Below are 16,343 nucleotides of genomic sequence, written 5' to 3' on the forward strand. Positions count from 1 at the left end.
GTAAGCAACGATAGGATGCAAAGTATGCACTTGATGGAGAAACTTTAAAGGAAGTAGAGGAGATCAGAGGTCTAGGAGTGATGGTGGACAAGGAACTGAAATTCAGGGACCACATTGCACAAGTTGTAAAGATGTCACATTGGATAATGGCAATGATGTGGAGGATCCTGGCATGCAGAAACAGAGAGAGGTTATGATGACATGGTATAAGGCCTTGATCAGGCCTCATATGGATTATTGTGCACAGATTTGGTTGCCAGGTTTTCATGGTGACAAGGATATGTTGGAAAGGGTCACAGAAGATTCACAAAGGTGGTCAGTGGTCTTTGGAATGTGGAGTATGAGGACAGATTTAGAGAATATAAGTTGCAGAGTCTTGTGAATAGGAGGAAGATGGGGGATATGATTGAGACATATAAGCTTGTCAGGGGTTGTTATCATGTTGACATAGAAGAGATTTTTCATAGAATGGGGGGGGGTAGAACAAGTGGAATGCATTGCCTGAGCGTGTTGTGAATGTAGACACACTGAATCAGTTTAAAGCATGGTTAGATGAGCATTGTGTGCCATAGTGTGTACCTCCCATGATGAGTCTCTGATTCCATGGATCAGATGTTAATAATAATAATAATAACAACAACCTTTTCAACCCTTTCAATGGGAGGGGGGGGTTAGAACATGTGGAATGCATTGCCTGAGTGTGTTGTGAATGTAGACACACTGAGATCAGATGTTAATAATAATAATAACCTTTTGAACCCGAAGTGCATAACCTTATATTTTGTAACATTAAACTGACAATCATTATCCTGTGCCAACAATGCCATTTTATTTAAATTATCCTGCAGGATATTTACATACCTTTATCAACTATTGCTTTTTCCCATTTTGCATCATAAGCAAGCAACTGAATATCCCCTATTAAATCTTTCCCTGTGTCATTGATATACAAATTAAAGAGTAGTGGCCCTAAGGTACTACACTACTGAACCCTGAGGTACTCCACTAGTCACCATCATTCTCCTAGACTCCACTCCACATACTACTCTCTGTTGACTGTCATCCCTCTATCCATGCTACTAGCCTTATATCCATTTCTATCCACTCCTGTTTTTGTAATAGTTTTCCATGTGATATTCTGTCAAATGCCTTGGCAAAGTCAAGCAGTATCATAGTGTAGCCATTACCTTTATCAAATTCTGCTCTCACTTTATTATAAAATGTGAATAAGTTACAAAGACAGGACCTATCCTTTACAAAGCCATGCTGCCCACTATAATATGAGATATGAAATATACATTTTATGTTTGAAATCAACAAGAAGAACAACATGTACATGTGTATATTGGTAAACTAAACTAAGAATTATAACTGCTTGTTTGCATTAATCAATGGTTTGGTGTTACAGTGTTTCTAAACATAAAGAATTAATTTACTTTGGTTTATTCCTGAAGAATCTGATCATAGTACAGTAACAGCAAAACTAGTCGAATGGCCAGCCAGGCTGGCCGAGTGGTTAGCATGTCTGCTCTCCAGTCAAGAAGCTGTGGGCGCGAATCCTGCCGTGGGCATGGATGTTTGTGATTGTCTGTGGAAATACTAGTGGTGGTGATCAGTGGTAGATGGCATTGGTGTAGTTGCGGTCAGTTGGTGGATTGTGAGTAGTGGAAGCAGAGTTGTAGAGTGGATGCCCTCCCTCGATGAGTCTTTGGACTCCCTGGAGGTGGCAAATAATAATAATAATAAATATTAATAAATTCATACAGACAAATACTGTTATTTCTATAAAAGGAGTAGCTGATCATAATAATACAACAAAAAAGCAGTTTCAAGAATTCAAAGATGGAACATTTGTTTTGATAAGTGCAAACTTTAACTGATCTTTAACTTCAAAATAATAGAAACATTTTTATGCAGCATTCTGTTTCTTATTTATTCAATTTATTATGATTTAAAATAAATTAACTGAACAGCATAAAGCACTGTTTAAAAGGATACGCACAATCCACCACACATCAATGTTCCCTGATACTCTTTCAGTGTGATCTGGAAAATGACTAATTCCTTTTGGAATAAGAAGGGCATTTTTGCTAGCTGCCACATTGCGAACAGTATCTTAAAAATAAATAATAATATTCTCAGACATTATCAATAAAGAAAACACAAGATTAGCCATTGTTAGAGAAATCTATCTAACTTCAAGGAATTCATGTCATAACTCTCTGTGAAATTTTTTTAAATAAGTGAGATAATGGAACCACATATATTTTTAATAAGAGCAAAATGCAATGACATGTTTCATTGACAATAGTTAAACAAGTGAGACATTCAGCATATTTACTGCTTGCAGTTTGCAAAACATAACTTTCAGATGATAGACAATGTAGAAAAGGTCAAGCAGTATCATAGTGTAGCCATTACCTTTATCAAATTCTGCTCTCACTTTATTATAAAATGTGAATAATAAATTCATAGTGGTATGCTTCAAGTAATGGATGAGAAACTTGTGAGTGTTGTGAAGATTAGGCCCCAGTTCCTATTTAGACTGTTATGTGATATAGAATAATAATAATAACAACAATAATAATAATGTGCCATATATTAAGCTGTATGCATTTATATAGATTTCTTGGGAAATAACAATTTGCTAAGAATTCTTTTTTTGGATAGCCATTTTGAAGAAACTGGTTGAAGAGAAGATTAAATTCTTTCTCCTTTTTAATTAATAGCATCATCCTTCAGGATGGAAAATAGCCCTATTTTTCTATCTACCATATGCCACTAAGGCCACTAATCTGATGCCTATAAGATCTCCGGCAGCAAGCTTATTAGGTTAGACTGAAAGAGGTACTGAATATCTGGGAGAAAGAGCATTTGGTGACATCACCTACAAATGCAAGAACCTGCATTATTTTTAAGAATGGCATGATATTAAATGATCATCAGTTTCAATGAATAATATATATTTTTTGGTAATATTTATTTTGATAATAACTTCCTAGCATGGATTTTCAACAAACGTAGTGAGGTTATTACATGCATACATGGAACAAAATTTGCTCGTTAAGTAATTTTACAACTGGACAACTCACATATAGAGACTATATGACTTCGCATTACTTGCCTTAGTGTCTCATAATGCAAAGCAACCAAGTGTAAAAACTTTCAACATCTATCTCTAATCCAGAGTATTTTAGTAATAAAGTGTGACACCTTTTGGCAACTTGTATATGGAAATATAACTTCTGCATTATCTCAACCATGGTATCATTTCTGGGTCTGGCCCCCACTGATTAGAACTCAATAAAAGTCAAAACCAGTCTGGGTAGTGACCCTTCCCACAATGCATGGCATTATACATGCTATAAGGATATGTTCTTTGAATTATGGGATACTAAGGCAAGTGATGTGAAGTCATATAGCCTCTGTATACATGTTGTCCAATTATGAAATTACTTCATTTGCACACTTTGTTTGCTTACACTTGAAAAAAGGATTAAACCAAGAATATTATTTCTTGGCATCTTTAATTTCAAGAGCTCTTTTTAGTTTCTCCTTAAAAAATGGCTAATTGTATGGCTCCAAGCCCTTTGGTAAAAAAAAAAAAAATTAGCTCCTGTTTCTCTGGTTGCTTTTTTTCAATATTAAAAATTCAGGATTTTTGTTTACTGAGTCACTCTCCTGGCTCGTTCTTTATATTCTTCATGTGACTGATTACCATTATTCATCTTGTACTTCCTCCAAAGTACAGGTTGATCTTGTACTTTGGAGGAAGATCTAGTGCTTTGGATTTGGAGTTGCCTCAGCCATGAAAATACTTCAGGTGCAAACTTTGTTTGCTTACTTGGATAAAGGATTAAAGTAAATTTATTATAGTCTAACCAGGTGGGAAAAAACTTACAACACACCTGCCATAATAATTCCTGTTTGGAGTTGTATGATTCTGTTGCGTGTGCTGCCAATCCTGATTTCTGTTTTCTTTTTTTCTCCATGTTCTTGAAATGTTTTGACATGCAAATTCCTCTTGATCTGTCTATTTGTCTAATGTAACATAGCCCACAGGCACAGGTGATCTTGCAAATGCTATGTCTTAAATAGTGGATGGGGAGGTTTCTGAAGCCTAAGGAGATCAAAAATCTTGCTGAGGGAGAAGAAGGAAACTTTGGTATCCTCTTGACATAGTGACATTGAAATCTTGTCTGTGAATGACTGAATATAGGGGAGAATTACTGCTCCTCTGAAAACTTGTTCAGTTCATCTCATTGTATAGGATAAGATAGAACTGAGATAATCAAGCTCTTGGTTTCTTTTATCTACACTGCTGGAGATTTTATATTCTCTTTCTCTTACTACTATTACTATGTTCACTGGGTATCTACAGGCTTTTCTGGTGGCCTCAATTCTCTGAAGATCAGTCACTCCACACATGCTATCCATCCATCTCATTGATGGTCACCCCTGCCTCTTTTTCCAGGAACTTTACCTTCTATTACTGTTCTGAGAAGTCCCCTTCCGTCCTTTCTATGTGTCCAAATTATTTTAACTTTCTTCTGTCAATATCCTTAAGGAGCCTTAAAGTTCTACTGATCTCTTCTAACACCCATTCATTTGTACGCCTTTCAGTATATGATATCCTCAACAGCCTTCTGTAACACCACATCTCAAAAGCAGATAACCGTTTCTTATCTGACTTCTTTAGGTTCCAAGTCTCACATCCATAAGTTGCTGCAGGAAAAACAACTGCATCCAAAATCCTCAACTTTGTTCCCATAGAGATAGATCCATCCTTCCAGATTTTAGATAGGTCTCTGACTGTTGTTTTAGCAATTCCTAACCTTTTTCTGATGTCTTCTGAACAGCAATTCTTCACATTAATAATGGATCCCAGGTACTCAAACTTGCTGACTTCCTCAATTCTTTCTCCATTAAGGTACACTTGTTTCTCAAGGGCTTCTCTGTTTGTATTTCCTTAGTGTTTTGTATTTCCTTCTCTGTCTCTTAGTGTTTGTATAAGGCCAGTTCTTTCATGCTGGATGGTGATAGATACACTGGGAAAGGAAGTGATATACTTGCATTTTTCAGAGGTCTTTGCCACACAGGATGACTAAATTGGAATGGATGTGATTGGATAAGAGAACTAGAGTTGAATAGGTGATTGGATCTTGGATAGACATCAGTGCATTGTGTACTAGATAGTGATATCTCAAAAGAGGGATGTCACTATTGTAGCTGTATGCTGCATGGATTTCTTCTGGGACCATTACTATTTAAGTTGTATATTAATAATACTGGGACAGGTTTAACTAGATATGCAGCTGTTTGCAGATGATACAAAGGTGGAAAGAACTATGAGGAATATGATGTAGCCTTACAGGAAGATCTGAATAGAATCTGTGGATGGGTAAATTAATATAGTTTACAATTTAATGTTGCGAAGTGAAAGTTCTTGAAATCTGCTAAGCAAGAATGGGATACAGAGTGTACAATTAATGGAGAAATTTTGCAGGAATTGAAAGAAATTATGGATCTTGGAGTGGTGTTGGGCAATGAAGTTCATGGGTCACATTGCTAAAATTGCAAAACATCATAATGGATTACGACAATGATGAAGTGAAACTTAACATGCAGAAGCAAAGGGGTTGTTATAGTTTCCTTGTATAAGGTCTTCATCAGCCAACATATGGATATTGTTATCTGGTTTTTCAAGGGGATGAGGATATCTTAGAGATGGTGCAGAGAAGATTCACTGTCAGTGTCAAGTCTCTGGAATGCAGGACAGGATGACAAATTAAGGAACTGCACTTTACAGAACCTTATACATAGAAGGAGGGGCAGGGAGAATAACTGAGATATATAAGTTGGTTGATACCAAGATTATTGCCAAGTAGATTTTTTATAGAATAGAGAGAGAGAGAGAGAGAGAGAGAGAGAGACAAGGGTAGAACTAGAGGTCATCTCTGAAAGCTGTAAGGAGGATGTGAGCAAGAAAGAGAGAGACCCTCTTAGACAGTTTCTAGGGATTGTTCCCAGCAACGGATCTTCTCCAAATTTCTCTTCTACAATTTTTTTTTCCAACAGTAACAACCAAACAAAAATTTATTCTATATTTGTATTTTACATCAAAATTATAAAGCATAATACAAATAAATACAAAAATACCAATAAAATCATTACATTTAAAATTTTCAAAAATTATAAAGCATAATACAAATATACAAAAATATCAATAAAATCATTACATTTAAAATTTTCAAAAATTATAAAACAAAAAAAATCGTGTATAACCCAAGAGCATAAGCTTATTTCTTTAACAAGATCACTGCAGATATTTGGATATGAAGAATGTAAACAGTAGTATGACCATGGAAAGGAGGGAAGAGTAAAAGTCACATAAATCTGCCCACTTTGCACTCCTGTAATGCTAGAGAACATGAGGTTGTGAATGGGAGAAAGAAGGACATTCCACCAGAGATGAAACTTGGATGAGATTGTGATCTCTAAGCACCAAGAAAAGCAGTCACCTGAACAGAGTACTTAAGAGGAGAACTAGTTAAGAAGAGATGCATAGTTTTGGGCAAGTACAAAAGATTGTCAGGAATTCTGGTAAGGAGATCAGTTCTCTTTTTCTCTTTTTTTTTGTGTGTGTGTTGTTACTGAAATTTGAAAAAGGGAGCAAATTTGAATTATGAACATTGGAATCATGAAGAAAGATGCTGTTCGAGAATTTGGACTGAATGAAATTGAGCTTTGAAGATAGGAAGTCAAAGAGGTCAGAATGATTTTCTGAACTAGAAGAATAGTAGAGGAAGTATGTGAATGAAACAAAGTGTAGCAAAGAAATTTTAAGCCACATGATATCAAAAACGTGAGATTCTAGGTTAGATATCCTTCGGCAAAGAAACATCAGAATGCACAAAAGTACGATTCTTTCTGCACAAGTTTAATGCAGAAAGAATCATACATGGTATAATTTGGACAGATAAAATGGGATGTGGTTGATACAGCAGAAACTGGAATTCAGTCAGAAATGGAGCATTAAGTTTGGATGACTGAAGGCGATGCTGCACATAATTTAAGGTATTGTTGATGCCATGAATGTTGGTAAAGTGAATATGAAAACCATTTTTTGTGAGATTTTTGCATTTAAGTTTTATTTGGGAATTTTGGAGGGAGATTTAGTTTTACTTCAGCCCATACAGAGAGCATTCAGTATCCAAACTATAATGTAGCCTCGACAGTGCTCCCAACATTACACAGCCACTCTACAGGAACAACCTGGAAGTATAGATGGCAGTGATTTTATGTGGCAGATGATTGGAAAGCCTCCTAAAAATGCATTATCATTTGGTTCAGTCCTGTACACTAACTGGCAGTGCCAACATGCAGAACTGCTTTGCTGCTGTACCCTTGATGGGTATTACTCACATTGCATATAGAGAATTAGAGGGTAGGGGAGAGAAACTGGAATCCTTGCTCTAAGAATCAAACATGGTGACAACAACTTCAAGTTCCCAATAAGCAAGCTGGTGGGTATTTTACCAGACAATGAAAGTCATCTATCAGCTAGGTCTAGTTGGAATTCACTTCAACTGGAAAGGTATCCCCTTTCCAGTTGAAGTGAATGCCATCCCCTATACTGCAAGTACTAACATAATGAATACCTTATGTGGTGAAAGCTGTAAAACAGTTTAAACTCTTCAACTAATGAACTTGCATTTCTGTATCAGAATCCAAAAACAAATTGAATATACACCATCTGCAAGTGATCTGTATATTAATTTTCATGATATCAAGGACCTATGGACCTATTCTCATCAGCAAGTAGACACAGATAAACAAATTATTATCATAAGGATTAAGCACAAACTACTGATTTGTTGGGTTGGTGTGTACATGATTGGCACAATAAGTCTGTTTTTATAGGATTGGCAGATAGCATACAGTTTGAATGTGGCCACAGATTCTTTTTTTGTCCCCAATTAAAAGAAGTTTATTCAAGGCACATCCATTTCTCTCTTTCCAATCATCATACATGGTAGCTGAGCTTTCATCAATGTTCCCTCAAAAGTAGCCAATCAACAATCATCTAAAGTTTCGTATACCCTATACATAGCATAAATTAAGCATTACAAATGACAGTCTGTTTGTTAATTGTTTTTTAAAATATGTCAATTAAGAAATCATACCAAGAAATATCCTCCACATCCTTGCATCAGATGACTGTCGCCAAGCATCTGGCCAGCCGATGATGACTGTGTTATGCTTTAATCCACCTAAACCACTTGTTTGAATGCTGAAATTCATTAATATATATATTTAGTATATCAACATAAAACTTTGTGCAAAATAAGAAAAAGATGTTATTGAGGAAAAAATTGTATAATGAATGAACCTAACAAAATGATGACATTAATTTTATAATTCATTAACAGCACTTCTGTAGCAGCCTTGAAAGAGTGACAACATGTAACTGTTAATTGGTTGGTTGGTAAACAAACACTTGGATTTAATTTCTCATCACTGATGTAAAGGTACATTTCTCTGAAATAAAAGGATCTTTTCAAATAAAGGTGAGTTAGTAAGTGTTATACAAATATGTATTTTTACTCTTTCCTTTAAGGTTTTAACTTCTGGATAACTTCAGTTCTCAGATTTCTAATCTCAAAAGCTGAAAAACCAGTCCGTAAAGTTGCAAAAGTGCATATAATTAATTAGCCTGCAACAAGCTGCCTGAGTTCAGAATACTATATAAGAGAACTCTCTGTACTCATGCCTGATCTCAAAGGACTGATTTAAGGGACCATCCATAAAAAGGATATAGGGAATATGAAACAGTAAACATCCCTTATGGGCAGCAAATCCAAAACAGAGGAAAGACTTGATAATTATGCTCTTTATAATTAATACTCCCCCCCCCCTTTGTACAACCAATCAATCATATTATTATTAATACTGGACTTCCATGGAATCAAAAGAATCATGTCCAAAAAACAGTGCCTTAAACTTATTCAATGCTTCTTCACTCACCACTCTCAAATGCATTCTACTCACTGAACACTCTTTGGGCAATGAACTTCTCCTCATTGCACTCTTTGTGCAATGAACTTGCTCCTCGTGATTGAAATGGATTGCCATTCCATTTCTACTAGTTCAAATAATTCTTATACACTTTCCAAAGATGGCTTCCTGTTCTAATTTTATATCCCTCCATTCTATGAAAAATCTCTTTCATATTAACCTGGCAACAATCCCAAATCTCAATGATATTCCCCCCACTTCCTATTCATGAGGATCTACAAAGAGCACTCACCAATCTTCCCTTATAAATTCCATAGAATGGAAACCACCTTAGTTAATCTTCTTTAGACCGTTTCCAATATATCCTCATCTACACAGATTCACAGTGTAAATGTGAATTCATTTACACTGCTTACACTCCCAACATCCAATGGCAATCCATTTCAATCACGCATCACCCTATGAGAGAAAAATCTAGCCCTCGCTGCCTTTTTAGCAGCATTCATTCTCTTGGAATCTAGTATATGGTGATATGACTTCTGTTACTTCCACCTTAGTATCACCACCTCTGGGTCTGGCTCCCACTGACGAGACCTCAATGAAAGTTGAAACTGGTCTGGGTAGTAACCCTTCCTATAATGCACAGCATTATACATGTCCAGTCTTAGTCCACAAGGATATGTGCTTTGCATTATGGGATACTAAGGCAAGTGATCAGAACTTATACCACCTTTACCACGAGTTGCCCCAGTCCTGAAAATAATTCAGGCGCAAACTTCATTTGCTTGCACTTGGATAAAGGATTAAACCAAATATATAATTGATAAATTATGGATATTCAAAACAGATGGAAGGAGGGTGTGTGCAAAGGGTGAGCTAAATGAGAACTTGATCAGTGCTAATTTGTTGATAACTGAAAGTGTTAGTAGTGAGAATGCCACAAGGAGGATGAGTGCTTGTCTGAGAGAAAACAGGGACGGTGTAAAAGAGCAGTGAAAAAATGGCAAAAAAGTTTTGAAAAAGAGAATGAGCAATCAGATAAACTTAACAATTGATGGTAGGAAGGAGGAAAGTGATACGAATGTAGTGGAAGTTAAAAAAACAAACAAAGTGCAGTTAAAGGTATGGTGGTGAGCGGTGTTGACTGCAAGCAAGCAAGATTTGAAAGTTGAGTTGGTTAAGGATGAGGCATGGATGCAGAATGAAGTGAACAGAATTCAAGATATATATGGATGAGTGAAAATAATGAAAATTAATAATATCCATATAAAAGAAGTAACGAAGGACTCACGAGTGGCAGTGTACGATGATTCAATTGTTACAGGTGTGCTGAACAAGCGGTTTGTTTTCCTGGAGGTAGAATGACTGAGGCACTAGACATGAGAATTAAGTGAGCAAAAGAGTTGGTAGGTGTAATAAGGACAAATGACTTGACTGGGAACAAAGAACATGTCAGGTTAGATGTGTATAGATAGGTATCAGGTCGGATAGGTATACAAAGTTGGGTAGAGCAATAGTGAATGCAGAAGATGTCAAAATCTTGCAGGACAACTTGGATAGATTGGAGTTCTGGGCCAAGGAGAATGGATGTCAATTTAATGTGACAAAAAGTAAGGTTTTGCATTTTGGGTGAAAAGATTAGCAGCAGTATACCACATTGGTGGAACTGTACTCCAGGAGATTGATGAGGCCAGAGACTTGGGAGTGTTGGTGGATAGGGAGATGAAGTTTAGGGGGTACATTGCAAAAGTGGCTAAATCAGCTCATCAACTCACTTGGTTGTTGAAAAATACTTTGACGAGCAGAGACAAGCAAGTTATTGTACCTCTGTACCGAGCCTTGATAAGACCTCATCTCGACTACTGTGCCCAGATTTGGTCACCTAGGTTTCGTCTTGATGGGGAGGAGGCGGAGAGGATCCAGAGGCGAGTGATCAAGATGATAGCAGGTCTATGGAATGAACCTTATGAGAACAGGTTGAAGATTTGTGGGTTGCAGAAATTAGTTGATAGGCAGAAAAGGGGAGATATGATTGAGACATTCAAATTGCTAAAGGGTTTCTATAGGATAAATTCAGAGGATATTTTTGAGATCAGGACTGGTGGTGGAAGAACTCGGGGACACCTATGGAAGCTGGGCAAGAGTGTGGTTAGCAAGGGTGTTAGAGCTGGGTTCTTTACTTTTAGAGTGGTAAATGAGTGGAATAAGCTGCCAGAGTCTGTTGTGAGTGCTATGACGGTGAGTGAGTTCAAGGCAAGGCATGATAGATACTGTGAGAATGTCATATAGTTGTGTGGACATGATGTTTAGGGCCTCCCTCAATGAGTCTAAGGACTCCCTTGAGTCGCCCATAATAAATATATTTATAATAATATCAGGAGGATGTTGAGACGGATAAAAGATCATAGTGTGATAGGAAAGGTAGTAAGTGTGTTACCTAGATATGACAGTAATGAGATGGAGAGCAAGGATCATGAATAATATGTTAGCAGAAATGTGTGAGAAGAAAGGAGTTCAGTTTGTTAATGTGTGCAATAAGTGTGAATAATGAAGTGAAATGTATATGAGTGATGGACTGCATTTGAATGGTTTTGGTGAGGGTCACTTGGAGAGGCTGCTGCTGCTGCTGGGAGGTAGAGAAGTGAGTGCAGAGAATGAATCTGATCAAATGGGAAGCAACGTGGAAGAACGGGAGAGTAAGACAGAAGAGATTGAAAAGGTGATTATGAATGAAGAAGTGAGTGGCACGAGTATAGAGAATGAGAGAACAGATGTGCAAGACAAACAGGGAAACAGGGAGGCTCAGGGTGGACAGAGGAACACAGTATAAGAAAGGTTGATGCTCCAAGAGAATGTGAATGTGTGTGTACACAAAAAGGGAAGGGGATGAAATGGGATCAAGGGAAAACTGTTAGATTTGAAGAAGGTTCTAAGATGAATAAGGAGAAAAAGAAATGGCTTGAGTTATGGAGAAGTCACATCAAATAAGTGGTATCAGTGGAACTAGCTATAGATCCAATAATGAGCTGCTATGTTTGTATACAAATGCTAGAAGTGTAAGAAACAAGACAAATGAAAAGGTTGCATTAATTGAGTCTGTTCAACCAAGAATTGCTAGAATAAGTGAGACATGGTTGGATGAGGATAGCATCCTGACAGGAATAGAGATGGAAGGGTATGATGTGTTTCATGAAGATAGAAATGGTAAAAAGGTATTGATGATAGAGAAAGAGTTATGTCGTACAAGATAGAGATGTAGGAGGGTAATAGTGCTGATAGTTTTGAAGCAGAACGGTGTGAGATAGAGGTAAAAAGAATGAAATACTTAGTCGGATGTTATTATAGACATTGGCAAAATTGTGAGGAAAACGCAATGAATTCTGGAAATAATGCAGAAGAGGCTGACTTGTAGAAGGAGATTCTTGTTTCATTATGTAAGGCACTGATTAGGCCATATTGGACTGCTGTGCACAGATTTGATCACCTGGTTTTGAAAAGGACAAAGCGATTTTGGAAAGGGTCTAGAGATGACTGACTATGGTAGTTTCTGACCTGTGGAATGTTGAATATGAGGAAATGTTGAGAAGATTCAATTACTGAGTCTAGCAGATAGGAGAGAGAGGGGCGATATGATAGAGACCTACAAGTTAGTAAAGGGTTGTTATATGATCAATGTCGAAGAGGTTTTACAGAAATCAGTGGGAGATCAGGAGAGTGCTTGAGTTCATCCCTGGAAGCTGTATGAGGAAGGTTGAGAAGGGGAGTGAGAAGCAGTTTTTTTGCATGCAGAGTTGTGAATGATTGGAATGCCTTGCCTGAGAGGATGGTGTCTGCAGAGAATTTGAGTTTGTGGTATGAGGAGCTGTGTGTGTATGACAAAAGGACTTCCTAGATGAGTCTTTGACTGCACGGGGTCCTAGAGTAATAATAATAATCTTCCAGCTTCATAATTTTTCTCTGATTCATGCACTGAGAATCTCAATAATTTTTCTCTAGAAATGGATCAAAAGAATCATGTCAAAATATATACTAATTTTGGTATCTATTTTGACAAGATACCAAATTTTGTATTGAACAGCATTTCACTGATTGTTATGAAGGTTTATATTCTAGAACATACTTCTATCCAATATTGTATTGTTATTTACTCTTATTATTATTATTATTATTATTATTATTAAACAAGACCTCATGGAGTCAAAGACTCATCTAGGAGGTCCTTTTATCTCACACACATCTCATCATACCGGGTCTTAAACACATTCAAACTCCCTGCAGACACCACACTCTCAGGCAAGGCATTCCAATCATTCACAACTCTGCACGAAAAAAACCTGCCTCTCACTCCCCTACTCACACCCTCTTTATACAGTTTCCAGGGATGACCTCTGGTTCTCCCCTGATCTCCCACTATTCGCTGTAGAACTTCTCCACCATTGATCCTATAGCAACCCCTTACCAACTTGTAGGTCTCTATCATATCTCCCCTCTTCCTTCTCTCCACTAGTCTCTGCAAATTACATCTTTTCAATCTTTCCTCATACTCGACATTCCAGAGGTCAGAAACTACCTTAGTCAGTCGCCTTTGGACCCTTTCCAACATCTCTTCATCCTTCTGAAAACCAGGTGACCAAATCTGGGCACAATAGTCCATGTGTGGCCTAATCAAAGCCTTATACAATGGAACAAGAATCTCCCTACTTCTACATGTCAGTGTCCTCCTCATCATTCCCAGAAGTCTTTGTGTTGTCTTCACAATTTTGGCGATGTGACCCCTAAATTTTAGATCCTTATCCACTATCACTCCCAGATCTCTTATTTCCTCTACTTCCAACAATATATTTTCACCAAGCATAAATTCTGCATCCCATCTTTGTTTTCCAAATTTTAAAACCTTACATTTTGCAACATTGAACTCACATCCCCATTTGCTTGCCCAATCACTCAATTTATTCAAGTCTTCTTGCAAGGCCACAACATCTTCACTACTCTTTATGGTTCGTCCCAACTTTGCATCATCTGCAAACAACTGAATATCTCCATCCAAATCTTCGCCAATATCATTAATATACAAGTTAAATAGTAATGGCCCTAAAACAGATCCCTGAGGCACTCCACTAGTGACTTTCCTTTTCCTGGATATTGCACCCCCATACACAACTTGTTGATACCTATCAGATAGCCAGTCTCCAATCCAATGCACTAATCTAATATCCAACCCCATCTGCTCTAGTTTGACTGTCAACTTATCATGAGGCACTCTATCAAAAGCTTTTGCGAAATCCAAGTATATTACTGTGTATCCTTCTCCTCTGTCCAAGGAAGCAGTCACTTTATTGTAATAAGTAAGTAGATTACTAAAACACGACCTCCCTTTAGCAAATCCATGCTGTCCATCAAAGATTATACCATTGTTGTCAACCCAACTCTGGATCCTAGTTCTCACAAGCTTCTCCAACAACTTAACCACAACACCTGACACACAGATAGGCCTATAGTTTGATGCTTGAGTTCGATCACCTCCTTTATGAAGTGGCACAATCTTGCCCTCCTTCCACTCTTTAGGGACTTGACCAAGTGCAAGACTCGTATTAAAAAAATATGTCAAGGCAGGTGTCAACTCTCTGGCACATTCCTTCAGAATACGCGGTGATATATTATCAAGTCCCACAGCCTTATTTACATCTAGTTTACTCAACTCCCCAAACACCTCTTGCTCACTTACAGTCAGTCTCTCCTCCCCATCATCAACTGCTCTTAATCTCTCCATGAAGTCACATTCACAAGATTGAAAGATCTTTATGAACTGCTCATTAAGTATCTCCACCACACATTCTGCAACAGCTGTCTTTATACCATTTCCTCCAATCAATGTCATCCTTCCATAATCATTCTTTCTTTTGCTGGCTACATATCGAAAGAACTCCCTAGGATTCTTTTTAGCTTCATTAGCTAACTGCTGTTCATACCTCTCTTTAGCTACTCTCACCAACCAAGTCACTCTCCTTGCCTGGTCTTTGTAGAACTCATGAAATTGGTTACTTCCACTTCTCTTATGCTCTTATTCCAGTGGTATCTATCCTGCAGCTTGGAAAAAATTCAGCCCATAATCAACCTAATCCCAGAAAGACAACAAATACTTATCATTATATTACTTTCCAATTTTTCTCACTTGAGATCTTTTTAAAGTAACAGAAAAAACTATTAATTCTCAGTTTTTATGCTACCTAGAAGCTTCTCAACTAATAAACAACCGCTGATATGGATTTTCCCGATGTCAATAAACAGGAGATCTTGTTCAAGTAAATAGGTTTTTGTTGCCAGTATGAGGCAGTGCATCAGCTTATTTAATGATATTAAGTCACAAGACCATCATTTTGTATTGTTGGTGTTGTGAATATGACATATGGCATGTTCACGTCAGGCATATGACAATATATCAAGAGAGAAGCTATTCAATATGCTACAATTATATGGTGTGAATGGGGCATTATATCAAGCAATACTCAGTCTTTATTTGAGTTGTAAGTCAGCAGTTAGAATTGAAAGAAGTATAGGAAGGTGGTTTAATGTTAAATTTGGTGTCAGACAAGGATGTACATGATCCCATCTGTTATTCATTATCTATATGGATCACATTATGAAGTTAAGTGGTATTAAATCTGATACCAAAAGATATCGAGTTTAATGGAGATGTTAATCTCAGCTCTTTGCTTTATGCGGATGATGTTATACTTCTAAATAAGTCTGCAAGATTCCCTGACTAAATTGAATACTTCTCGTAGACAGACTTATATTGGTTATGCATTATTAAAACACTTAAGGAATTGAACAACATAGTTAAGAATATAATTAAATTATACTTTAATAAATATTTCCGATATTTCGGCAACATCACGTTGCCATCTTCTAAAGGAACTTACAAAAAAAGGCACGTGCACGTAGGCACTACAACACAAGACTGCCCCAAATTTGGGAGGCTTACATCAGCAGACCTTCAGCCCAACGGTCAAGAACACCTACTTAGCCCACTAAAAGGCACCATCAGGACTTTTAGGAGAACAATAGCTTCATCTCTTCATTCCCAGTTACTGTGTTGTAGTGCCTACATGCACGAGCCTTTTTCTGTAAGTTCCTTTAGAAGAGAGCAATGTGACGTTGCCGATATATCGGAAATATTTATTAAAGTATAATTTAATTTATATTCTTAACTACGTTGTTTAATTCCTTAAGTGTTTTAATAATAAATTGAATAATTGTTGTAACAGATATGGTATGAAGGTCAGCGATAACAAGACAAAGACAATGAAAACTGGCAGAAGCAT

The 16,343-nt window shown here is 37.1% G+C and overlaps 1 protein-coding gene across 1 annotated transcript in view; it reads right to left on the reverse strand.

Annotated features, from left to right (window-relative positions):
* kcc (solute carrier family 12 member kcc) overlaps positions 1–16,343 on the reverse strand; it is an 831,023-nt gene that overhangs the window by 126,553 nt on the left and 688,127 nt on the right. Inside the window, exons 19-20 of the mRNA XM_090408412.1 lie at positions 8,187–8,293; positions 1,999–2,115 (exon numbers count right to left, since the gene is read on the reverse strand). Coding sequence (XP_090264538.1) covers positions 1,999–2,115; positions 8,187–8,293 — 224 coding nt within the window. The remainder of the gene's footprint in view (positions 1–1,998; positions 2,116–8,186; positions 8,294–16,343) is intronic.

Source organism: Typopeltis vanoorti, chromosome 18, assembly GCF_054136105.1.
Source record: "Typopeltis vanoorti isolate ZY-2024b chromosome 18, IOZ_Tvanoo_1.0, whole genome shotgun sequence".
NCBI classification, from domain to species: Eukaryota; Metazoa; Arthropoda; class Arachnida; order Uropygi; family Thelyphonidae; genus Typopeltis; species Typopeltis vanoorti.